Source organism: Pseudophryne corroboree, chromosome 7, assembly GCF_028390025.1.
Source record: "Pseudophryne corroboree isolate aPseCor3 chromosome 7, aPseCor3.hap2, whole genome shotgun sequence".
NCBI classification, from domain to species: Eukaryota; Metazoa; Chordata; class Amphibia; order Anura; family Myobatrachidae; genus Pseudophryne; species Pseudophryne corroboree.
Window position 1 is genome coordinate 466,325,166 of NC_086450.1, and position 26,785 is coordinate 466,351,950.

At 37.1% G+C, this 26,785-nt stretch overlaps 2 protein-coding genes across 2 annotated transcripts; both read left to right on the plus strand.

Moving 5' to 3' along the window:
* Window positions 1-533: 533 nt before the first annotated feature.
* On the plus strand, window positions 534-1,469 carry LOC134944311 (olfactory receptor 1G1-like). Its single transcript, XM_063932892.1, has one exon. The coding sequence runs from the start codon at window positions 534-536 to the stop codon at window positions 1,467-1,469; it is 936 nt and encodes a 311-aa protein (XP_063788962.1).
* A 20,630-nt stretch (window positions 1,470-22,099) lies between these two features.
* LOC134944313 (olfactory receptor 2T10-like) lies at window positions 22,100-22,744 on the plus strand. The gene has a single exon (XM_063932893.1). The coding sequence runs from the start codon at window positions 22,100-22,102 to the stop codon at window positions 22,742-22,744; it is 645 nt and encodes a 214-aa protein (XP_063788963.1).
* Window positions 22,745-26,785: the final 4,041 nt, after the last annotated feature.

Genomic DNA, 26,785 nt, shown 5'->3' on the forward strand with positions numbered 1-26,785 from the left:
GTGCTGCACAGTAATCCAAAAAGATGCAAACGTCCAAATCTACATTGGACCCAAATGTTCTGAAAAGCAAATATTACATCAGTATCAAAATCTGAACAGGATCATACAAGTTTATTTTCTCTCAACTTGTAATATAATAATTGAAGGACACATCAGTAAGATTTAGGTTTGAAATAAGAAGAAATCTGTCCTAGGTACAGTAAGAAATATTCATGGTTCTGCTTTTCTACTTTATGCATATGTGATATCCCGTGAGTGCTGTATTTAGCATGTAGGCACATATCTAGGCGAGGACAGTCCCTAGAGCACCTCTGTTTGATGGTCAGCATATTTATTGCTCTATGTTTCATTTACTTTTTCATCTATCTTTAATTTACTTTTCATACTTGTCTTTAGCCAGGAGGACGTGAGCTTGTAGAATGCATAATTACTGATTTACCACCTAAGTGCTCAACTGTAAGCCAAAAATATGTTCCCAGCAGAGTAGTCACTAACAGTAATAATATTTATTCTTTAAGTAACTGGAATAAAGCATGCAGAACAATACTTTTATTAAAGAATTCTACTTGGTGTTGTTTTCCGTAAAATCAGGATATACATCATTAACTACCAGCGTGTTTTTCTTCCTATATGTGTTTGGAGTTCTCATCAATTGTAGCATAATCACAGTGATATCCACTGATGTTCAGTTACACACCCCCATGTATGTATTTCTCTGTAACCTGGCCATAGCAGACATATTTTTTACAACCACTACTGTCCCTAACCTGCTGTACATGTTACTATCTGGAGATAATACAGTGTCCTTCATACAATGCTTCTCCCAGTTATACTTTTATATTTTCGCTGCTGGTGCAGAAGATATTCTAATATTCATTATGGCATATGACCGGTATGTTGCTATATGTGACCCTTTGCACTATCAAGACATCTTAAATAGGAAACACTGCATCTTATTGGCATCTGGCACTTGGATAGTAGGACTCTTAAACTCAATATTGTTTACAATTCAAGCATCACTCATGTCCTTCTGCCATTCGCACACCATACACCAGTTTTTCTGTGAGCCTAAAGCAATGATTAATATCGCCTGTACTGGCAGTGAGGAATTTTATATTGTCGTCTATGTGGAATTTTTGATATTTGGATTTATCCCAGCTATGTTCTGTTTCACATCTTATATAAAAATTATCAGAGTAATCTTACAGATAAAATCTAAGGACGGCAGAAAGAAAGCCTTCTCCACCTGCTCATCCCACCTCACCGTTGTCATTATGTACTATATGGCAGGTTTATGTGCATACATGATGCCAACATCAGAATCATCTAATGTCCTAGAACAGGTCCTTACAGCAGTGGATGCAGTTGTTACACCCATGATCAATCCTCTCATCTACAGTCTACGGAATAAAGATGTGAAAAGTGCTCTGCTGAGACTACTGGGGATACATTTAAATGTTAAAAAATAATCAAATTAAAGTGTATTTGAAGTTGAGGTAGCTAAAGGCACTGTTATCACATTAATGCACTATTATCACTTTAACTTTGTACAACTTTTGCAATTACAGGTTGAGTATCCCATATCCAAAATGCTTGGGTCCAAAGGTATTTTGGATTTCGGATTTTTCCGTATTTTGGAATAATTGCATACCATAATGAGAAATCATGGCGATGGGAACCAAGTCTAAGCACAGAATGCATTTATGTTTTATATACACCTTATAAACACAGCCTGAATGTAATTTTAGCAAATATTTTTAATAACTTTGTGCATTAAACAAAGTTTCTGTACATACACACAATTCATTTATGTTTCATATAAACCTTATACACACAGCCAGAAGGTCATTTAATACAATATTTTTCATAACTCTGTGAATTAAGCTAAGTTTGTGTACATTGAGCCATCAGAAAACAAAGGTTTCACTATCTCACTCTCACTTAAAAAAAAATCTGTATTTTGGAATATTCCGTATTTGCTTCAAAAATAACGATATATGTGAATATGGTCTCGTAGTTTCAGAATTACTTTAGAGGATATAACACTGGATATAGTAGGAGTAAAGAAGACTTGTTTGGAGGCTCTCTTAATTTTCAGAAATTCTGTATTGTGTAAAGATTTTATTTTTATATAAAAATTTAGCTCTTATTACGCCATTTTCTAAAAATAAAAATTAAGACATACTTTTAGTGTTTTTTTCTTCAGTTTTATTGTTCAGGTTTTTGGAAAATTATTATTTATAAATATAACAGTTTTACATTTATTACATGTGGACCTTATTACAATATTATGTGTGAGAAGTAATATCTCAAATCCTCCTATTAAAAGGCTACAGCTAAATCTTAATAAATACAGTGTACAAATATGTGTGTCCTAAGAATTCTGGTAAACATGTTACAATAAATAAGTAAATAAATATATTAATGAATTAATGAATTAATATATAAATAATATCTATGTAATTCAGATAATGAATAAGGGGGTATCCAATTACAGGTGTAAATACATCAGGCGTGAAAAGCAATTTTTCCTGATGTTTCATCCGTATTTTTTTACAGAATATCCAATTTGGCCACCAGTAAAAAAAATACATAATCTTCCAAAAACACACAGCTTCAGTGAAACAAGAGTGTTTTTGGAAGAAACAGTCCCGTTTTCAGATGAAAATGGGGCTGTTTCCAGGGATTTGGTTTCGCCTGCCTGAGGCAGGTTAAACAAAATCCCGATAAGCCGGCTCAAGTCCTGACTTTACTGGGCTAATTAGATAACCTCCGGTGGGAAAATTAAGTGCGGTAATAAACCGCGGCTAATTGAATACCCCCCTAATTGTTCAGGAAGCAGGTTCAATATTATTTCTATTTATTCATATGGAGAATTATTATTTAGTCAAAATACAATTTCTGCCACAGTTTAACATATAGATAATTTCAGACTTTATCCACATACAGAATTTGTGTATCTTTTCAATCCACTATTTAGTCAGGCTGATCAAAATCAAAGCAAAGATTACATTCAGAGGATTTTCTTCCTCAGTGAAACTATTACAATGCATCATGTCTTTGATATAAACATTCCAGATTAACTTTATGCTGTACAATTAACTGTAACTAAAGTGTAGTGGTGGTTGAAATTACTTATTTTTACTAGTTAATCGCCACTTCTCATTCAGGTTAAAGTATCATACTGTACCATAACATAAGAAGTGTTTGCAGTCCTCAGTAGCTTATTCAGATATGTTAACAGCCATTAGCTTACAATACCTTTACAAACTGACTTATTTCTCAATTCTGATACAGTATATAACTCTCCCTGTGTCTTGGGGAGTTTCTGGAGCACAGTATTACATAACTATCCTCCTAAATTTCATAGAACATGAAGCCGCAACATAAACATATAAATCGCTTGATGTAAAGAGTAAAATTCAGAAGACAGGCTAAAGACAGGCAGTGAGGGGAACAGACAATCCCTACACACAAATTATAAGTGATTTTTTTTGGTAGGTACCCAAACACAATATTGAATATAGGGTAACAGGTTTGGAAGGTTCCTTGCATCCATGTCCAGGATACTGAACAAATGTAGCATTATAGTAGCTGTTATAGGTCTCACATATTGTCTACATAATTAATCCAAAGATATTTAAACCCAAAACACACTTATTATACAGTCATATACAAAGCCACTCCACTGGACTTGGCTGTCCAATTATGATACAGATATCACAAATTGGTGCAACTGGACAAGCTTTAAAGGGACATTTAATTACAAGATGTCTCAATCCTACTTCAGCCATGCACTTCTGTAAAGCCCCTGTCCCAGATGACATTTCTGAAGACAATTACAGACTTGTAAAACACCAATTTGCTCCAGCTCTGGTGGAATTCTATCAGATGATCCATAGACTTATGCCACCCTTCTGTCATTTAATTAAGAGCAGGTTACTGTTGTCTTTAAATAAGATAGAGTCACACAACTATACAACTCCCTACTGTAAATCCCCCTCACCTAGCTAAACACTGATATTAATTATGGCAACAACACTGCAATACATATCTCCTCCGCAGTTGCCTAGTTACCAGTGAAGCTTCATCCATGGTACCATTATGTTAGAGGAATAATACTGCTGTTTTTGAGTTGATTGCCTCTGCACAGAAAACTGGCATTCCAAATATGCTTTTGATCTTTGATACCCATTATAAATTCAACATGGTGTTATTGCACCTCATCTTCACATGCTTTAGGCCACAAGACTTGAGCTGGATTTAGTTAAATTAATATTTTATTTGCTGCCATAATTCTACAACTTCTCTTCTTTCTGATAATGTAAAGGGAGACAAGATCCATATGGAGTTTGGGAAACATTATGTCTACCCACTGACATCCCTATTATTTAATATTTCTATAGAATTCCTTCTATACATTCTACATAGTTGGAAGACATTTTATAGAGATGTGCGGCAGGTACTTTTCGTGTTTTGTGTTTTGGTTTTGGATCTGGATTCTTGCTCGTGTTTTGGATCTGGATTGGTTTTGCCAAAACCACCCTTTAGGGTTTTGGTTTTGGATCTGGATGATTTTTGAAAAAAAAACACAAAAACAGTTAAAATCACAGAATTTGGGGGTAATTTTGATCCTTCGATATTATTAACCTAAAAAACATTCATTTCCACCTATTTCCAGTCTATTCTGAACACCTCACACCTCACAATATTGTTTTAGGCCAAAAGGTTGCACTGAGGTAGCTGGATGACTTTACTAAGTGACACAAGTGTGTAGCACAAACACCTGTCCCATCTAGGAGTGGCACTGCAGTGTCAGACAGGATCACACTTTTAAAAACTAGGCCCCAAATAGCACATCATGAAAAGAAGAAAAAGGTGCAGTGAGGTAGCTGGATGACTTTGCAAAGCAATACAAGTGTGTAGCACAAACACCTGGCCCATCTAGGAGTGGCACTGCAGTATCAGACAGGATGGCAGATTTAAAAACTAGGCCCCAAACAGCACATAATGCAAAGAAAAAAAAAGAGGTTCAAGATGGAACTGTACTTGTGCCCTCCCAACCACCCTTATATTGTATAAACAGGACATGCACACTTTAACAAACCAATAATTTCAGTAACATCGTCTGCCACACGACTGTGGCTGAAATAATTGGTTTGTTTAGGACCCCACAAAAAAAGAATCAATTAATCCCCCAACCTAAAAAAGAAGCAATTCATCTCTCCTGGCACAAACTGTCTCTACAGATGCAAGATATTGTCCTCATCCTCATCCTCTGATTCCTCACTCCTTTGAGTGTGTACATTCTATTAATTCATCCCCTCTGGAATCCACCATCACAGGTCCCTGTGTACTTTCTGAAAGCAATTACTGGTAAACGTCTTCATGGAGGAATTTATAATTCATTTTGATGAACATCACCTTCTCCACATTTTGTGGAAGTAACCTCCTATGCCGATTACTGACATGGTTACCAGCTGCACTAAGCACTTCTTCGGAGTACACATTGGAGAGGGTGGCAACTTAAGTAAAATAAAGCCAGTTTGTGCAAGGTCCTCCAAATTGCCTCTTTTTCCTGCCATTATACATACTGACTGTCTGACATTCCTACTTGGATGCTGTCACCCATATAAACCTCGACCATTCTTTCAATGGTGACATCATCATATGCAGTGACAGTAGACATGTTAGTAATCGTTGGTAGGTCCTTCAGTCTGGACCAGATGTCATCACCAGCGGGTGGACTCTGAAATTGTATCCTTTTCCTCACATCCCCAGTTGCTGGAGAAAATGAAGGAGGAGATGTTGACGCATCACATCCCGCTTGAGTTGACAATTGTCTCATCAGCAGGTCTTTGAACCTCTGTAGACTTGTGTGGCCAAAATGTAGTGCTCTGATTTCAACAGATTGACCACCCTTGAATCCTGGCAAAGCGAATGAAGGGCTCCATCTACAAGTCCCACATAGTTTGCGGAATCGCTCCATCTTAGCTCCTCCTTCAATTTCTCCAGCTGCTTCTGCAAAAGCCTGATGAGGGGAATGACCTGACTCAGGCTGGCAGTGTCTGTACTGACTTCACGTGTGGCAAGTTTGAAGGGTTGAAGAACCTTGCACAACACGGAACGCACTCTCCACTGTGCTTGAGTCTGGTGCATTCTCCCTCCTTTGCCTATATCGTAGGTGGATGTATAGGCTTGAATGGCATTTCTTCTTCTCCATTATCTGAAGCATATACAGTGTTGAATTCCACCTCGTTACCACCTCTTGCTTCAGGTGATGGCAGGGCAGGTTCAGGAGTGTTTACTGGTGCTCAAATCTTCGGCACGCAGTGGCTGAATGCCAAAAGTGGCCCACAATTTTTTGGGCCACCGACAGCATCTCCTGCACACCCCTGTCATTTTTCAAAAAATTCTGCACCACCAAATTAATTTTATGTGCAAAACATGGGACGTGCTGGAATTTGCCCAGATGTAATGCAAGCACAATATTGGTGGCATTGTCCGATATCACAAATCCCCAGGAGAATCTAAGTGGGGTAAGCCATTTTGCGATGATGTCTTTCAGTTTCTGTAAGAGGTTGTCAGCAATGTGCCTCTTATGGAAACTGATGATACATAGCGTAGCCTGCCTAGGAATGAGCTGGTGTTTGTGAGAGGCTGCTACTGGTCCTGCTGCTATTGATGCTGCGGGAGGCAATACATCAACCCAGTGGGCTGTCAAAGTAATGTAGTCCTTAGTTTTCCCTGCTCCACGTTGCACATGTCCGTGGTTAAGTTAACACTGGGTATAACTGCATTTTTCAGGACACTGAGGACACTTTTCTTATTGTCCATGTACAGTCCAGGAATCGCATCCTGTTGAAGTGGAATCTAGATGGGATTTGGTACCAGGGACACACTACCTCCATCAATTGTCTAAATCCCATTGCACTAATGGTGGATACCGGACTCATGTCTAATACCAACATACAGTAGCTGTCAAGGCCTCGGTTATCCGCTTTGCAACAGGATGACTGCTGTCATGTTTCATCTTCCTTGCAAGGGACTGTTGGACAGTCAATTGCTTAAATGAAGTAGTACAACTGGTCTTCTGACTTCCCCTCTGGAATGACGATTGACTCCCAGCAGCAACAACAGCAGCGGCAGCAGCAGTAGGCGTACCACTCAAGGATCCTCTGGAGGAATCCCAGTTAAGAGAGGACTCGTCAGTCATGACAGTGACATGGCCTGCAGTACTACTGACGTTCCTGACTGAGGAGGAAATTGACATTGAGCAAGTTGGTCGTGTGGCATGCAGGAGCTTGGGTACAAGAAGAAGAAGGGAATTAGGTGTCAGTGGACTGCTTATGCTCTTACCCAAAGTTTCTGAACTTGACAATGACTTCTGATGAATGCACTGCAGGTGATGTATAAGGGAGGATGTTCCTAGATAGATAAAAGTCTTTACCCCTACTTATTACGGATTGACAAAGACAACACACGGCTTGACACCTGTTGTCCGGATTTGTGGAGAAATAATTCCACATCGAAGAGGTGGCTTTTTGCTATTTTGCCCAAGCTGTGTGTATAAGGTGTATATGAAACATAAATGCATTCTGTGCTTAGACATAGGTCCCATCACCATGATATCTCATTATGGTATGCAATTATTCCAAAATACGGAAAAATCCGATATCCAAAATACTTCTGGTCCCAAGCATTTTGGATAAGGTATACTCAACCTGTAGTTGGTCTTGTCTTTTGTTTTATCAAAAGACCACACCCCTTTTTATAGTTTATTGAACTATCTTCCGGGAGAACCACCAACCTATTGCTGAATCGATTTTGTTTAAACAGGCTTAATGTTGGTTTAATAATAATGTAACTGAGAAATAAACACTACAAACATCATACCTTTTTCAGATTTATACCCTTCTAGCAAGATAGATCATGTACCTCTTACGCTAAGAAGGGGAAAAAGACACAGGAGGCTATTATAACTAGAGGCCAAGTGGATTTTCAAATTAGATACCCTTGCCCCTAAGGGTTTGAATGAATATATGGGGCTTAGTTGTTTCTTGTGAAGTGGCTTTTGATACTTACCTTAGAACACAAGGTGACATTTTTTTTTAAATTGCAAAATATAAAAATGTTAAAATGTTAATAAATACAATTTAATCACTATGCTGCATACAAGACGCATTGAGCATTGGTAGTGGTTTAGTAGGTCAGTATGAGGTTTTTTGTATTTTATCAATCATTGTATATGTTAATATCAACTCTACTTTTTGCATTGTATTTATGATAAAATCGTTATGTGCTAATTGTGTACATGGAAGTTTATCATGTTTTACAGTTTGCAGTAGTCATGGACTCTACACAGTGCTGTCACGCATGCTCTGTTTGTATTTTATCACTATGTGCATAATATTGTGTGTATTTAGAAAATTGACATCACTCAGTTTGCACTAATCTATGTGGTATAAGATGTGTTATACACTAAGATTGATTGGACACTATCCAGTTTACAAACTGCCTGTACCATAGCATGTTACCAAGGTTACCCAGGTAACAAAAGGCACTGTGTGTTGTTAGGTTTCCTAGGCAACATCCCGACGGCTGGGATATGCCACGTCACTTTATTTTCTGGTAATTGCAGTGACCGGAAGTGCAGGGGCTGAGTCCCGAGCGTACGGGTGGGAGAAGCCTGTGATCAGATTGGTGATGGTAATGTATACATTTCTTTTTGTGTTTGTTATCCTGATGAAGGGGGAAACCCAGAAAAGTTGAAAATAAAAGCTTGATTGCTATTTTGCACTGTTTGTGGAGACTCAGAGTGCCGCTTCATTTCCACTACTGCATGTGTGGGGGCGCTGTCCCCTGTTAGAGGGCACTAAAGCATTTACAATCTACAGTAGTTTATCCTTTTCTACTTCATATCAGTAAAATTTTAGACCATTTTTACAATTTTACGGACTCCTCTAAAAATATGGATCCGTGTCAGGTTGTAATGTACTATTGACCTGGTTATATACCCATTCAAATTAATATACACAGCATTTTATATTTTTAATGAAGGTCCTACTATTTCATTTATTTGGCATTTGATTCTGTACCCCTGAAGAAGTCCCCTAAGGGACGAAACGTGATGGGTCTATCAGTTATTCTGCTTCCATCTATGCTGTATGTTGGGTTCATGCTGACAAAGAAACACTCTGAAAACTGAATGTAAACCAGATAAACCCTGAATTTGATTCTGTGAAAATGTACAGATGCTTTATTTATTTTACTGTGTATTTTTATGATTAACGTATATTTAAAACAGATATGAACATGTTTTTCTAAACACTCAATATGTTTTGAAACTCTGAACAGTACTATGTATGAGCGCCCTCAGAACTTTGTGGTTTTTATTTGTCTATTGAGCCTCGACTAACAGGAGGTTCTTCTAGAGGTTGCCGCTTTCTTCCTTCTCACTTAGCGCTATTGGGTATTTTTTCCCTGCATATATATATATATGTTCACGTTCAGCCATGGGAACCCCAGGGCTACTAATACTGCTTTTCTCTTCCCATTCACAATCCCTGCATGCAGTGCAAAGCCAGCTACCGCCAGAGTCAAATGACATGGCACTCACATAAAGAATGATGATTGAGCTCATAACCCTTCATTGATCTGATAATGACACAGCCGCAAATTCCCCGCTGGGTTCCTCCCTCAATCACCTGATTTAATTCTCTGTTGTGGCCCATGGCACAAAATCCTCATGTGTTGTAGACACATCTCTAGGCACCATATACCACTCCTATCTATTATAGTGGCCAAGCAAATTATCTTAAAACTTTGGATCTGCAACTCTGCATCCTCCCTGACTATTGATGAACGGAAGCCATCATGTTGGAGACTCTCCATCATGAATGCTGGATGGCTATCTTTGATAAAGAAAAAGGGGTTGTAAGATTTCATAAAAAATGGGCTGCATACAGTATATAGACTACTAACCACACTGACACAAACATCTATATGGATTATACTTGAAGGTACAAAATGGTTTCTTATGCATCAACTCACCTAACAAACATGGCCTCTAATTTTGTCTCAGGATATCTGGGACCTATCTCTTCGGAATTGTGTTTTATTATATGATTTGCCAACTCTCAATTTCCTCGCTCACCCCCTGCTTCTTCATTTTGCCCTTTTCCCTCACATCCTCTCCCTAAATTTTGCACAGCATTTCTTTCTGATACCAATCAGAGTTGTTTTAACTTTATCTCATCTGACCATTATTATGATTTTTGTATGGATTTACTCTCTATTGCTTCCTAATGCCCTTAGTCTGTTGTTTTATCACTTTGTTAATTTAACATTGTCATTTTTTTATTTTTTTATTATTGTGTCCTTCTTTCCTTTTCTTGTCCCATTAATTCATGTATTTTTATCACGTTTAGATCTTTTTCTCTTGTTAATCAGTTTCTTCTGTAAAACCTGCAACAATGTTATTGAGAACCATGTCAGAAGAATGTGCACATATAATGCTTTGTAGACCTGTTTTATCCTTTTTTTTCGCTTGTATTTTTGCTGCACAATAAAAAGACTTTAACCCTTTCACAGATAGAGGACACTACAGTGGGCAGCTGTTTTTAAGTCTCTATCGCCTATAGAAATTTGCTTTTGACATTAATAGTGCATGGTGTCCTCTTCTTTGGACCTCTACCAAACTTTGAAGGTATGCCACCTACTGGTAGCTATTAATTCTTGCAGAAACAAAAAGTTTAAAATAAAATTATTGAGAAACATTCACAAGCAATGAAAACTTCAGTGATTTCTGTAAAATATTTTTACTCAAAGATATAGTAGTAGAGCATGTATAAAAAATCTAAAAAAAAAGCAAAGAAATTAACATTTAGGGCATAAAATGGTGGATGTTTTTTATTAAACACTATTTTTTTCACAGTTGATGTAAAATCATATGTCCACTTCAGTGGACAGCATGCATAACAAAGATCCATACTGTATGCTAGGCTTAACCAGGGATATAAGCCTAACCTAAATACTTTTCCCATATAATAGCCATGTATGCCACTTCTAACTTTTTTAAATTGTAAATGATTTCAAGTTATTATTGTTAGTAGCAGCTGTATTAGTAGTGGCAGCCACTTTATAAATATTGTTTTTATTTTATATAGATATCAAGAGCATCTAGCAACAGGGTTAGGTAAAGAGTATAATAACACGCACATGGAGGGAGTTTCTCTCATGGATCAGTGTGTGGCGATGGACCCACACAGACACAAAAACAGAAGATTTTACCTTGAGTTGATATGTGTAAACGCATGGCTACTGTATCGAATGTCTGGATTCAATGACTACAATCAGTACAATTTCAAAGCATCCTTTGCTCAAGCACTGATCAATGCTGACTCTGTGGAGCAATGTTGAAGAAGGCCAAGTGAGATATTACCTCATTGAAGCACAGGGCCATGTCAAAGGCAACCCTTGAAATCAGGATCAGTGTGGGAAATCATTGGCCAAAGCTTATGGATGTAAGCTTTGGCCAATGCCACGATGCAGCTTTTGTACATAAAACTAAATACATCTGAATGCAGTGCCCAGAGTGCTTCTCTAACTTTCATACAAAAATCAGTCAAATTCAGATTGTGAACTTACTTTGTCAAAATACTGGTCTATGGTAATTGGGCATTTTTTTATGTTGCAGATGAATGCTGTCCACTCAAGTAGTCACTTTTATAATTTCTTTAGTTTTTTAGTGTTAAAAAAATTGGTTTTAACCAATCCAGAAAATTAGTAAACATTTTTTTTAAGTGTTGCATGAAAGGGTTATAAAATAGTTTGGGAGAGAGTGGGAATGTGCTATTTCCTCCATATTTGCTTTAATAGGGACACACCATTATTTGGTCTTTTGCTATTATTATTGAAATTTTAGTGCTCTTACATATTTGCAAATAGAACATTAAAATGGAAAATAAATCAAATCTATAATAGTTATTAACACTCAAAACTGTCATTGAGATTTGCCTGTGAAACTGTCCACTATTAAGTACTTTCTCAAATTCTATAGTCTACAGAAAGACAGAATGGAAAGTTGTTGTCTTAATTTTAGAAACATTATAATGAAATCACAAGGGAGATTATATGGGTGATGTAAAAATGTTATTTTTGTTTGAGTCCCCATAGTATTGGTAGCAGATCCCACATTGTATTGGGAGCCACACTATGTAAGTGAGGTTCCTTCCTCCCCTGTGTTCTACAGTATTTTCTTCTGATTTGCAGGTGAGTTGTGATCATTCCACAAATCTGCAATGTGCTGCACAATGTTTCTGTATCTGATATGTGGCTACTATTTGGCACAAAACATATTCAGTATTTTTTTTTTCTATTACATGTCTATAGGATCCATTGTCTTATGTCAGTCACAGCGGTACTAATAACTATAAAATCAAATATATATATACGTTTCAGTAGTTTATAAAGTATATACTAATAAAATAGTACTGTAATTGCAAGAGAAGAATGTTTTTTTGAGGCGCTCGGTAGGACTTAGGGGCTAATTCAGACCTGATTGTAGCAGCAAATTTGTTAGCAGTTGGGCAAAACCATGTGCACTGCAGGGGAGGCAGGTATGACATGTGCAGAGAGAGTTAGATTTGGGTGGGTTATTTTGTTTCTGTGCAGGGTAAAAACTGGCTGCTTTATTTTTACACTGCAATTTAGATTTCAGGTTGAACACAACCCACCCAAATCTAACTCGCTCTGCACATGTTACATCTGCCCTCCCCTGCAGTGCACATGGTTTTGCCCAACTGCAACAAATTTGCTGCTACGATCAGGTCTGTATTACCCCCTTAATGTCTCAAAAACCTAATTACACACAATGGTCCGGATGTTATGACACCTGAGATTGCCGAAGGTGAGATATGCCAGATGATCTTGGATGTTTTTTTAAAGCGGCAGTCACTTACAAGGCATGGTTTTGCCATTGAGATTGGATGGCATTCGCACGTACAGCGAACTTGGGCGTCATTACATCTGGACCAATATGTGTTTCCCTAAGCTGCAGACTGGTGCAAAAAAAAATACAATATGCAATATATATTAATATCTGAAAACTTAAGCATCTGTATAATATTACAAGATGGCATTTCATGCTAATAAAAAGCAAAATAAATGTAAGCATGTGGCTTCATAGATAGAAAACACAAACACATGAAGAAACAGAAAGGTGCACACAGCAGGGACAGTGTCAGGTGTATGTGGGCAGGATGCTGCAGCAACTGTGTGCCATATTTCCTATCAGATGTATGGTGAATGCAGAGTGTGTATACAGACTGCACTACAGAGATAATGTGTGATTGTAATGGATCCTTATAAAATGTAATTCCTTCTTTTGTGCCTTTGGCTTTACCAGTCAGCTCTGGACCTTTGTAAATGTGATGATGGTACAATGAGGTGCAGTACATCGAAATATACTGAAGACATGAATACACAATAACTGAGTAGGTTTCTTGCCGCAGAAAAGAGATCTCCCTATGGAGGGACCTAAATTCTGTGTGAAGTGCTGACGGGCATCACTGTGATGCCAGGCTGTGCACATATAAGACAGTTATGGTAATGCCTACATTGCAAGTTTTCACTCCCACTCCAATGGGCTGTGAGGAAAACTTGTAATACCGGCATGAGATGATGTTCTATTTTACAACTGCACATTGCTTCAATGTCTGGAATCAATTTTCCTTCTATAAACTGCAGCCACAGACACACTTTTTTACATATATAAAATAAAGAGAATAAAAATGACACAACTATGGCGACATAAGCTCTGAATAATGTTTTGTATGCTGGAATGCACTTACAAGATAAATTGGAAAGAGCCTGTATATTTCTTACATTTTATTTATTTAATTTATTAACAGTTTCTTATATAGTGCAGCATATTCCGTTGCACTTTACAACTGGAAATAAATATTTCAGAATCTGATTATCTCTGCTTTTATGTTGTAACTGTGACACTGTACAGCACTGCATAGTATTAAACATGACCATAAAAACATTATTATGCAAAAGATTTTACAAAATAAACATAAGGACAATTTATTACAAATATAATCATTAGGAAATAATAAAGTTTGTAAGATGTTTATGTTATTAAGGAGGAGATATAATAAACTTGGAGAGTGATAAAGTGGAGAGAAATAAAGTACTAGCCAATCAGCTTCTAAGTGTCATGTTACAGGCTGTGTTTAAAAAATGGCAGTTAGTTATCTCTCTACATTTTATCACTCTCCTATGTACAGAATATAGGTACATTGTGATTGGCAACATATTTTTTAAGTTGCAAATTCTTTTCAGAATATTTAGCTTAATGAGTTTAATTTTTACTAAAATATGGTACTTTTTATATGCACGCCTTGTTCTGTATGAGGTGATTTCAGATTGTTAATAACATAATAGTTTTATAAGCTCATTAGCTTTCTACCCAGCCTGAGATCTATCAATAATATGAATCTTCTAATTTGGATCTCCTATTAAAACATGCCAGTGTTTAGCAAAGATATGTTTATTTTAGAATATGATTTAAAAAAAAAAAAAAAATATATATATATATATATATATAAATTATGCATAAAAACAGTGTCCATCTTTTTACAATATTTTATGTTGTTCTCTTTGCACAAACAAATTCTTTCTATTTTTGTTTCTAGGATTGGATAATTCATTTTATTAATCCTTTCCAATTTGCGTTTTAAGCTGACCATTAGATGTCTTTCCACAATTCCAAGGTCAGCAAAGGTAATAAAGGCATATTTTATTTCAGATAAAAAAGGACATCAGGAAAAATGAAGAAAGTTGTAACTGTCTACTATAACTGCGTATGAGATATAAAATTCACCAGTATGTACAACGAACACTGAGCACTCAATCTTTTTCTTAACAATGTTAAATGGAAGCTATTCATTTACACAAAAAATTATTGGTGATTTTTTTTGTACTTTTGTGCCACTGCAGATAGAAATAGTATCAAAAAACTTAAATATAATGTAAAAAGTGAAGTATAGGAAATATTTTTTTATAAATTTTCTAAGTACCTAAATTCCCAAATAACATTGTTGAGCCGTAAGCTCTTGGTAAACTGTAGAATATAGTTAGTGATAGGAGCAGTAGAGTGCTGAGCTGCCATGAGTTATGTCTAGTAAGGATACAAAATAGTAGCATAGGCTGAATTCATTGGTAGTTTACAATGAGTTTGGAAAATATTATAGTGTATAATTATTAGCTTTCTTCTCATAACTTGGAAGAGGAGATTAGGTAGGCAAGGAAAGGAAACAATATTAAGGAAGGGAGGGCAAACCAGTCACAGACCAGCACCACAAGTTGCGTCAAGACAGAACAGCTGATGGTCTTTCCAAAACTATCTTGGCACAAAGAAAGTAAAACAAACAAAACAGGATGGACATTTAGAGGCCACATTGCTGGTTTTATAGATAGATGGAACCACCAACATCTAGTCTTATACTGCATGAGTACAAAGAATATATACCATGACCTGGTTAATGTAGGACATTATGCTTTTACAGAAAGAGTCCAACCCATATTCAATCGAACCTGGAGGGAGGCAGGTTCAGGGGAAATTTAAGGATAAATTACTTCACAGAAAGGGTTGTGGATAACTGAAATAGCCTCCCATCAGATGTGGTAGAGTCTAAGACTGTAGTGCAATTTAAACATGCTTGGGACAGGCATATGAATATCCATAAAAATAATTAAGGTTCAAAAAGGGTTGAGATTACCTAAATGATAAAAAAAGGGCAGACTAGATGGGCCAAGTGGTTTTTATCTGCTGTCAAATTCTATGTTTCTATGTTTCTATGTTTAATCATTGAAGATTATCTGAGTAAGGGATTTAGCTCCCACCTCCTATTTAAGCTTCAGAATCTACATACTGTAGGATGGAAGCTGCTTTCTGTCACAGGCACAGCACAGTAATACAAAAAGATGCCAACTTCCAAATCTACATCAGACCCAAATGTTCTGAGAAGCAACTATTACATCAATATCAAAACCTGAACAGAATTGTACATTCATTGTCTTTCAACTTGTAATATAATAATTGAAAGAAACATTAGTAAAATTTTGATTTAAAGTAAGTAGAAATCTGTGCTATGTAAAGTGAGTGATAATCCATTGTTCTACTTTTAATTTAAAATTATTCCACAAAACATAATTAATATCTGCAGACTATAAACCATACTACAATTAGTGCATCAGAGGAACCCTTCACACTATACAGAATATTTAATTTGGACATATAATATAGCATGTATTTTTGCCTGCGAATGGTACTTATCTATACATATCATATCACTATAATTCCATATATTTACATCCAATTTGTTTGTTTTTACATATATCTTAATACATATTCTTATATATTAAATTTATTATGGTGTCTTTAGCTGATATCTTTATCTAAAATAATTCACTCATATGATGTAACGCATCTCATAAACAATATTAACTTATAGACACACACCTAACACCAGCCTATATCTTCTTATAGATTGTCTGGGGTTTTATAAGACATGGAATGTAACCATTTATTCCAAATTCTATGGTATTTAGATTCAGCATTATGAGATACTGTATATATACGAACTCTTCATGTGATATTGTATTTTTTACCAGTGATCTCCAGTCAACAAACTCGGGACCCAACTGTGCCGTCCACGATCTACTGTAGCAATAATTACCTTTGCCCTTGTACATACTTTAGATTCACCACATTTTGAATAGTATATTTATCCACCACTTCCATCCCCAGTATGCATGCCCTAGCTGTTAGTAAGGAGTAAGGAACCCCAGTGCTTACAATTGCTTGAATAACACTATTCCAAAATGTTGCCACTACATACCTTACATTCCCATATTAAATGGCAAAAAGTTCCCTGAGAAGTTTTTATATTTAGGGCATTTATCTGTAGCCCTATCAGCAAATTTCATAAGCCACGTAGGTGTGAGATATACTGTGTGAAATATAAAAAATTGTATATGTTGAAACATAGTAGATACACTTGCCCTTGTTGGATATGCAAAAGCAATTTCCCCAATCCTTCTCATTAATCAATCCTATGTCCACTGTGCATGTATCCTTAAGTCTCGAAAGGTTCTTGTATTGATTAACATTTAACTTAGAGTGATATAAACATGTATTACTTTATGTGTGCCAAGTGTGACTAATACATTTTTACAGTAGATTCTACTAACAGCAGGGATATATTAGAAAACTGTATAGACAAAGCATGTCTTAACTGGAGATATCTATAAAAGTATGACACAGGTACATTAAACTCACTACATAATTGTGTAAATGACTTTTAGATAGAAACATTATATAATTTGCCCATTGAGAATATACCCAGAGAACCCCACCCAACACTTTTTATTTGTAAAGAAGATATTTCAGTCAACCCCCTAGATTTCCACTGGGGAGTATTAGGATCCATTCCGCTATATTGCACTAGTTCAGCAGCTACCTCCCAATTTTTTATTGCCTGACTCAATAGTGAAGGACATTTACTGTATGTGACAATTGCCCTGCAACTAGAACTTGTATAGGAATGTGTCCCCAAGATAATTGAGAAATCAACACCTTTTCCAAATCATCAGGATCCTCCTGAATCTACATAACTGCCCCCCTGGATCTTTTTTAACACTATTACATACAAATTATACATTTTTATTAAAAAGAATTGAAACCCCTGGAGATGAGGAGGTAAATGTAAAAAGATATGCCCATCCTACCCAGGGCTTCTTTAGTGATAGTAATTTGCTAGCTATCAGATGGGTTTCATTCAAACACACAACCTCTGCTACATATTGTTTTAGTTGCTTAATAACCAGAGAGAGCTTAATCTTATCATTAAGGCCTCTCACATTCCAAGTTAATATGTTAATCAGATTACCTGCCCATTTTTAGGAAACCGGATATCCCATTGTATATTCCTAGATCCCCAACCAAAACAACTACAACAAGAAGCCAGTATTCATACCTAATCCGACAAACATAACTGCAATTGCAAGCACAAGAAATATATCCTACATCATACTGCAGCTTAAATCCGCATATCTCACTTTCACAAAGATACCGTAGGTACAATACATCACATGACATTAAAAAACAAAAAAAGAAACATACTGTTCAACCTCCCAACATGCCCCCCACCTCCAACACGTGTTTACTCCCCTATCTGAGGCATACCCATTTTATCCCCAAAATACTGTATCTAAAATCAAATGTTCACAAATTATACCAAATTATCAGTTCAATATTTACCCAAAACCTACATAATTCCTGAAATAATAGGAGTAATGAATAACAAAAGCCACCAAAGCACCGCAGGCACTCCGGCCTAACACACATATATTGTCTCTCTCAGCCGCTGTTTTATAAGCATAGTAACATAGTTATTCAGGTTGAAAAGAGACAGTTTGTCCTTCGAGTTCAACCTATATTTAATCTAATTATTAGAAGTTGTATCCTTGGATTTCTTTTTCTGCTAAAAATAGGTCCAACCCATTTTTAAACTTATCAATTAAATCAGCCAAGGCAACCCTCTCCAGCATAGAATTCCATGTCTTTACCACCCTCACTGTAAAGAAGCCCTTCCTTCGCTAGGTATGAAAAGTCCTTTCCTCTAACCTTAGTGGGTGGCCATGTGTTCTGTGTACAGATCATTTGATAAACAGATCGCCTGATAATTCCCTATATTGCCTCTTAATCTATTTAAATATTAATCAGATCTTCTCTTAGTCACCTCTTTTGTAATGTAAACATATCTAACCTGATTAACCTTTCATTAAAGTCCAATCACCTTGTGCCCTTAATCATTTTGGTAGCTCTTCTCTGAACTTTTTCTGATTCCAATATGTCTTTTTTATAGTGTGGTGCCCAGAACTGTGCATCGTATTACAAATCTGGCCGTACCAAGGATTTATATAGTGACATGATTACACTTTCTTCCCTTGTCTCCATCCCCTGTTTTATGCATGCTAATACCTTATTTTCCTTTTCTACTGCACACTCACACTGGGCACTAGTACTAAGTCCATTGTCTATGAGTACCTCCAAATCTTTCTCCATTACTGATATGCCTACCATTTCCCCATTTAATTATTAAATAGCATGTTTGTTCTTTGTCCCAAAATGCATAACTTTACATTTCTCTATATTATACCTCATATTCCACTCTGCAGCACAAACTTCCAATTTGATTAAGTAGACAGACAACATCTCTATCTGTTTTAATTAGTTTACACAATTTAGTGTCATCTGTGAAAATGGACAATTTGCTCTCAAGACTGTCCCGCAAGTAATTTATAAATATGTTAAACAGTAGAGGCCCTAATAAAGACTCTTGGGGTACACCACTTAATACTTTTGCCCTTGTGGAACATCACTTAATACTTATCATTGACCGCAAACCCTTTGCCCTATATTTTTCAACCAATTTTGGACTAAAATTGTGTTTTTTAGACCCAGCTCTCTTAGTTTAAGTATAAACCTCATGTGCGGTACCGTGTCAAAGGCTTTAGCAAAATCTAAAAATACCACATCCACTGTGTTTCCCTGGTCTAAGTTCGCACTTACTTCCTCATAGAAGCTAATTAAGTTTTATTAACAAGACCTGTCCCTCATAAACCCATGCTGGTTCTTAGTAATAATCTTGCAGGACTCTTAGTACTCCTGAATACTATCCCTTAATATACTTTGTAATATTTTCCCAACTATAGATGTCAAACTTACCGGTCTATAATTTCCAGGATGAGTTTTGCTTCCCTTTTTAAATAATGGCACTATATCTGCTATTCGCCAGTTCTTTGCTATCAATCCAGACTTAATTGTATCACTAAAGATTAAGTATAAAGGCATTGCTATTACTGAGCTTAGCCCCATTAAAACCCTAGGGTAAAAGTCATCCAGGCCAGGAGATTTATTGGTCTTAATTTATAGATATATATTTGACTGGGTGGTATTCATGTGACCGGCAGTTGGGAGACTGATGGTCACATGACCTCCACCAACATTCCGCCCCCTCACTATCCTGATGGTCAGCATGCTGACCAACAGGGATTATTTCCACTCATGGGTATCCATGACACCCATAGAGTGGGAATAGAACCCATGGTGACCACAGGTTGCCACCAAGCCCGCAGCGTGGTGGGTGTAGCGAGCCCCAAGGGGCTTGCTGCACTCGCCTTTCCCCACTGGGATCCTGGCATTGTTATGCTGCCAGGATCCCGGCATCGGTATGCAGACAGGCTGTCTCCTGACCGCTGGTCAGCCATACTACACCTTATTTGACCCACTCTTTTTGTACATCAGCTGTGAAATTAAGAAATACTGAAATTATGATCTCATTACATTCTAAGGGGCCTTTACTATGGTCCAAGCATAGCACAGTATCACAGTCCTGAAAATTTTAATATCTAGCAGTAAGCGTATGTGGTGGAGCAACAGGAGGCAGAGGCTGGAATGGTAAGTAGTGAGCCCTCTCGAATGTGAATTGTGCTGATAAGGAATCTTTTCCATATTGTCTGTACAGCATATTTTCTAAAAAGCACTCCATATATCCCCCCCTCTGCTCATTCTGGTAAGCCTACAAAGCGCACATTGTTGAGGCATAGCCGAACTTTAATATCTGACAATTTTTCTGCATTCCAGAAAGTTGGTTGGTTAAGGATTTACCCTGAGCCTGTAATGGGCCCTGTTTGTCTTCCAAATTAGATATGTGTGTCTCAGTCTTGCCAACCCTCTCTCGCACCTTCTGCAAATCTTGCAAAAGCAAGTATATATCTGATTGTACTTTACAAAATTTTTTTTGATAGGCATTGCTTACGCGAATTAACTGCCTCTAATAGTTGTTGTAATGTAACTTCCATAGAGTTCTAAGAACTGTGGTGCAGATACAATTGAATTACTTGGTGAGGTAGGTACATGGGGCTCAGTACTGGAACAAGACTGATTTGCTTATGAACGTACATATTTTCTAACTTTGCTGCTGCTGCAGTTTGCCCTGCATTCCCCAAAATGGCAGAGGAGATATCCTTAATCAGAAGGCCTCCAATATATGTGAAATAGATCACTACAGCACCCTGATTGCATTTCAGAGATTTTTTCAGTTCAGAGCCTCCAATTGCAACAAACAATAATATAGCAGTGCCAGTAATTCAGAAAACTCACATAGCCAAGAGAGCGTTCAAATCAGTTTTTACAAGATGTCAGTCATGGCTCTCTTTAACAGCACACAGACAGGTGTCAGCTATTCAACGTGCTGCCCTCTCAGATGCAGGAGCACCAGTATACTGGAGCTGGGCAGCTGCAGCACTCCAAACCCGGAGACGCCAGCCCGAACCCTGAGGGTGTAGAGACCAGTGGACTGCAGGGACAGGAAGCCACCACCATCCTGATCAACCGAACCACCAGAACACCAGTGGAGAATTCAGAGGCACCGGAGTCAGGTACCTGGGGAAATAGTCTGTATTAGAGTCGGGGAGAGAGGCAGCCAGGAAGTTCATGCCAAAGAGCCCTCAGATATTGTCCTATTCCTGCTCTGCTGTGGCCACACACCCTACTTTTTCATCTATCTTTAATTTACTTGACATATTTGCCTTTAGCTAGGAGTACACAAGCTTGCAGGATGCAAAATTACTAATGTACCACACACATGCTGAACTCTACCTAAGCAAATGTCCCAGTCACAGTGACAACTAATAATAAATCTTCTTTTCAGAATAACCTGAATATAACATGCAGAACAAGACTTATATTACAGAATTTAACTTGGTGTCATTTTCTGCAAAATCTAAATATACATCACTATCTGCCAGTGTATTATTCTTCCTATTTGTATTTGGAGTGATTATTAATGGTAGTATAATTACAGGGATATATATGGATGATCAGTTACACACCCCCATGTATTTATTTCTCTGTAACCTGGCCTTAGTAGATATCTGATATACAACCACTACTGTCCCTAACCTGCTGTACATGTTACTATCTGGTGATAATACAGTGTCCTTCATACAATGTCTCACTCAGATGTACTTTTATTTTTTGGCTGGTGGCACAGAAGATACTCTAATATTCATTATGGCATATGACCGATATGTTGCTATATGTGATCCTTTGCACTATCACCATATCTTAAATAGAAAACACTGCATCTTATTGGCATCTGGCACTTGGACAGTAGGATTCTTAAACGCATTTTTGATAACAATTCAAGCCTCACGTTTGTTCTTCTGCCAGTCCCGTACCATAAACCAGTTTTTCTGTGAGCCCAAAGCTCTGATTAACATCTCCTGTACTGGCAATGAAGAGTTTTATATTGTCATATATCTGGAATTTTTTATATTTGGATTTTTCCCAGGGATGTTCTGTTTCACATCTTATATAAAAATTATCAGGGTCATCTTACAGATAAAATCTAAAGAAGAAAGAAAGAAAGCCTTCTCCACCTGCTCATCCCACCTCACCGTTGTAATTTTGTACTATATGGCAGGTTTATGTGCATACATGATGCCAACATCAGAATCTTCTCATGTCCTAAAACAGGTCCTAACAGCAGTGGTTGCAGTTGTCACACCTATGATCAATCCTCTCATCTACAGTCTACGGAACAAAGATTTGAACTGTTCTTTGCTGAAACTACTGGGGATACATGTAAATGTTAAAAAAGTGTAACATTAAAGTGAATTTAAATCTGAAGGAGCTTAAGGCACTGTTATCACATTAATCCACTATTATCACTTTAACTTTTTAAGTTTATTAATAAAAAAACAAAAACGATTTAGATTTGACACAGGCTCTTTTATATTGGGAAACATAAATAAAGCCCTCTAAATATAGATAGTTAGCTTTTATTACACATTGACTTTAAAGAAAGTTGCTTCCAAAATAACTATATATATATATATGTGAATATGGCTTAGTACTGCAGTTCCGTAAGTAGTTTAGAACAGTGGTTCTCAACCTCGGTCCTCAAGTACCCACAACAGTTCATGTTTTCCAGGTCTCCTCACAGGATTGCAAGTGAAATTATTTGCTCCGTCTGTGGTTCTTTTAAAATGTGTCAGCAAGTAATGACTACACCTGTTCAATTGCTAGGTGATATGGAAAACATGAACTGTTGGGGGTACTTGAAGACCAAGGTTGAGAACCACTGGTTTAGAAGATACTGCATTGGATACAGTAAGAGAAAAGAAGACACTTGTTGGGGGCTGTCTTAATTTTGATAAATTCTGTAGTATATTAAAACATACTCTGACAACGGAAACCCAGAAATGATTCCCAGAAGAAAAAAGTTCCTTTGTGGAGCACTCTTTTATGTATATTATTAGTTGATAATTTAATAAAACATAACTTTTATTCACTCTTATTTATAAAAACTTACTTAGCATGATCATACATTACAAATATAACAAACATTTATATAAAAATATATAGGAATATAATGCGCTCACCAAATAATAATGGTGGTGGTGGTATTTTAGAGCATCAAACGGTTGAATACATATGACACATCAATACACCAATAATGAAACTTTGATTGTAGAGCTTTGAATGCTATCTCATAGTCATCTCCAGCTAATGATACCCTTGAAAATAATCTTGGTAATTTCACATATAGTTCCTTCATATGCTGTCTGTTAGTAATAACATGCAAAAATTCTGGACACTATATCACAGGTACTGCTTTTGAGCATGTTATCAAAATTGGATAATAGATATATACATTACCCAGAAAATCAACGTTGCTACTAATTCCTTATAGCATTTATTGTGATAACATGGCTTCCATGCCCTCTCCCTTAAATGGTATAGGATGCAAATTTCAATGCACACAGATAGGATAGAAAGGAACAGCGTGAGGTATGCCACCCCTTCTGCTGCCGCCGTCTTCCGTGAGCGGAACATTGACTTTAAAGAAAGTTGCTACCAAAATAACTATATATATATATATGTGAATATGGCCTAGTACTGCAGTTCCATAAGTAGTTTAGAACAGTGGTTCTCAACCTCGGTCCTCAAGTACCCACAACAGTTCATGTTTTCCAGGTCTCCTCACAGGATTGCAAGTGAAATAATTTGCTCCACCTGTGGTTCTTTTAAAATGTGTCAGCAAGTAATGACTACACCTGTTCAATTTCTAGGTGATATGGAAAACATGAACTGTTGGGGGTACTTGAAAACCAAGGTTGAGAACCACTGGTTTAGAAGATACTGCATTGGACACAGTAAGAGAAAAGTAGGCACTTGTTGGGGGCTGTCTTAATTTTGATAAATTCTGTAGTATGTTAAAACATAACTTTTATAATGTCATCTAAAAATAAAAACTAATTTCCCTTGGGACATTATTGAGGGAACAGAGTTAGCACGGTTACAGAAGATGAGCCAGGAGCTGCATCCAGATGCATGCACCGTGCAAAGTTGTGATCTCCGCTCCAGGGCCCTAATTCCGAGTTGACTGCTCACTAGCTGCTTTCAGCAGCAGTGCAAACGCTAGGCAACCGCCCTCTGGGAGTGTATCTTAGCTTAGCAGAAGTGCAAACGAAAGGTTAGCAGAACTGCTCGTAAAATTTTTCATGCAGCTTCTGAGCAGCTCCAGACCTACTTTTACCTTGCGGTCACTTCACTCAGTTTAGTTACTGCTTTGACATCACAAACACGCCCTGCGCTTGGCCAGCCACTCCCCCGTTTCCCTAGGCACACCTGTGTTTTTACCAGATACGCCTGCATTTTTTAGCACACTCCCGGAAAATGGCCAGTTACCACCCATAAACACCCAATTACTATCAATCACTCACCGATCAGCAGAGCGACAGAAAAGCGTAGCTCGACCTTGTGTAAAACTACATAGTTTTGTGTGAAAGTACTTCGCGCGTGCGTACTGCAGCCCATACGCATGCATAGAAATGCCGCTTTTTCACCTAATCGCCGTGCTGTGACCGAAAACAGCTGGCGATCAACTCGGAATGAGGGCCCATGTGCCTGATCATCATATGGCAATACCACTGGACTTATACCTGTGAGCTATCAGTATCCATATATCCTGAGGAGAATTAATGCTGAATAAACTTATGTACATCTAGCATTGTACTATTATCTAACCCCACACACTGAATATATCAGGGGTTTAGTGTCAAAATAAACTGACTAATAAACTCACAGGGTTTTCACCTTATATGTAACATTCTGTGACTCAGAATAACATGGATACATTGCTGTTACCTTGATGTCAATAAATCCAATGTGGATACATTCGTATAACTGTGAATTGTGTTAAAAAGATACACTGTGGAATATAAAGATAACTACAGTGTACAGATTGACAAATTAATTGCAGCTGCACGGTGACTCCCACCTTAATATTGGCAATTTCGGAGGACTATTATAGATATCTCCTGACAGTTTATAGTACAACCTTGAATACAGTAGCTTAACCCGGATATAGAGTGAACAGCAATCACGGACTAGGCTCTTACACTTATTAGCAGTTATATCCACACTGATAGGACAAGATTGATGTTAAGGACCTAATTAATACTCACTCCCCAATTTTGAAATACAAGAGTCCTAGATCATAAGAGAAGTGATTTGGGTGTATTCTAATCGATCACACATATGCGTATTGAGGTTAACGGCATATTTAACCTAATATAAGACATATTATTATTGTGATTTACAGTAGAGTTACTGATTTTTTAATCAGCTATTATTACATATTAGGAGTGTTCATCGACATCCCGGCACTTTATTTTATTATTCTTTCCTTTTTTCTTACCTATTATCTATCTTTTAATATTTCGCTTTTTAATATTAATAGGTGGGGAATTATTTTCATTTAGATATACCTAATAAAAGTTACTTTTTAAGCTTTATTGTTGAATCTTATCGACTTGATGCACCATAACGCTACCCTTTTCCTTTTCTTCTGTAACGTAGTGGTCTAACAGGTAGCAGGTAGCACCCTTCCTTCTATACTAAGATTTCTATTTAGGTTAAGAATCTGAATGGGAGGTAATTGTCGAATTGACCTGTGCGGGAACATTTGTGTTTTTGTTCCACTAAGCTAAAATACACTCCCAGTGGGAGGCGGCATAGCGTTTGCATGGCTGCTAAAAACTGCTAGCGAGCGAACAACTCGGAATGACCACCTTTTTCCCTCCTGGAGAGGGTCATGTTGGGAGGTATGCATATGCCTCAGGACATTGTGATTTAACCAGTCATTTTCTGGAAGTTTATCAACACAAGGACTGTGCATAATTCTGTGAAAATGTCTTTTAAGAGCCAATATACAAAATCCACCTTTAGAAGGAAAGATCATTTAAGACCATGGTTCAGTATTTTATATATGTGTGATGTTTTTTTTTAGATATTTCTGCTTTTAGAAATTGGTATTGTGAAAAACAGGTTGTTTTTGTGATATTTTTATACTGAATATTCATACAATTGAAAAATAAAAAAACATATTGTATGGTTTATTCAGATATCATACTCCAGTCCAGACTGTTTTTTTAGTAATAGCGCAAAACTCTCAAAATTCACTTTCTTTTCTTTGTAATGGACAAAAGGGAGACAAGATCCATTTTAGGGATGAGCGGGTTCGGTTTCCTGAGAACCGAACCCTACCGAACATCATGTCCCGAGCCCGGATCTGAGCGCGGCTCCGGTTTTCCCACCAGACTCGAAAACCAGAACAAGGCAAAACGTCATCATCCTGCT

Excerpts from the sequence above, each read along its gene's own strand:
- LOC134944311 (XM_063932892.1), top strand. The coding sequence starts at position 534 with ATGCAGAACAATACTTTTATTAAAGAATTCTACTTGGTGTTGTTTTCC.
- LOC134944313 (XM_063932893.1), top strand. The coding sequence starts at position 22,100 with ATGTACTTTTATTTTTTGGCTGGTGGCACAGAAGATACTCTAATATTC.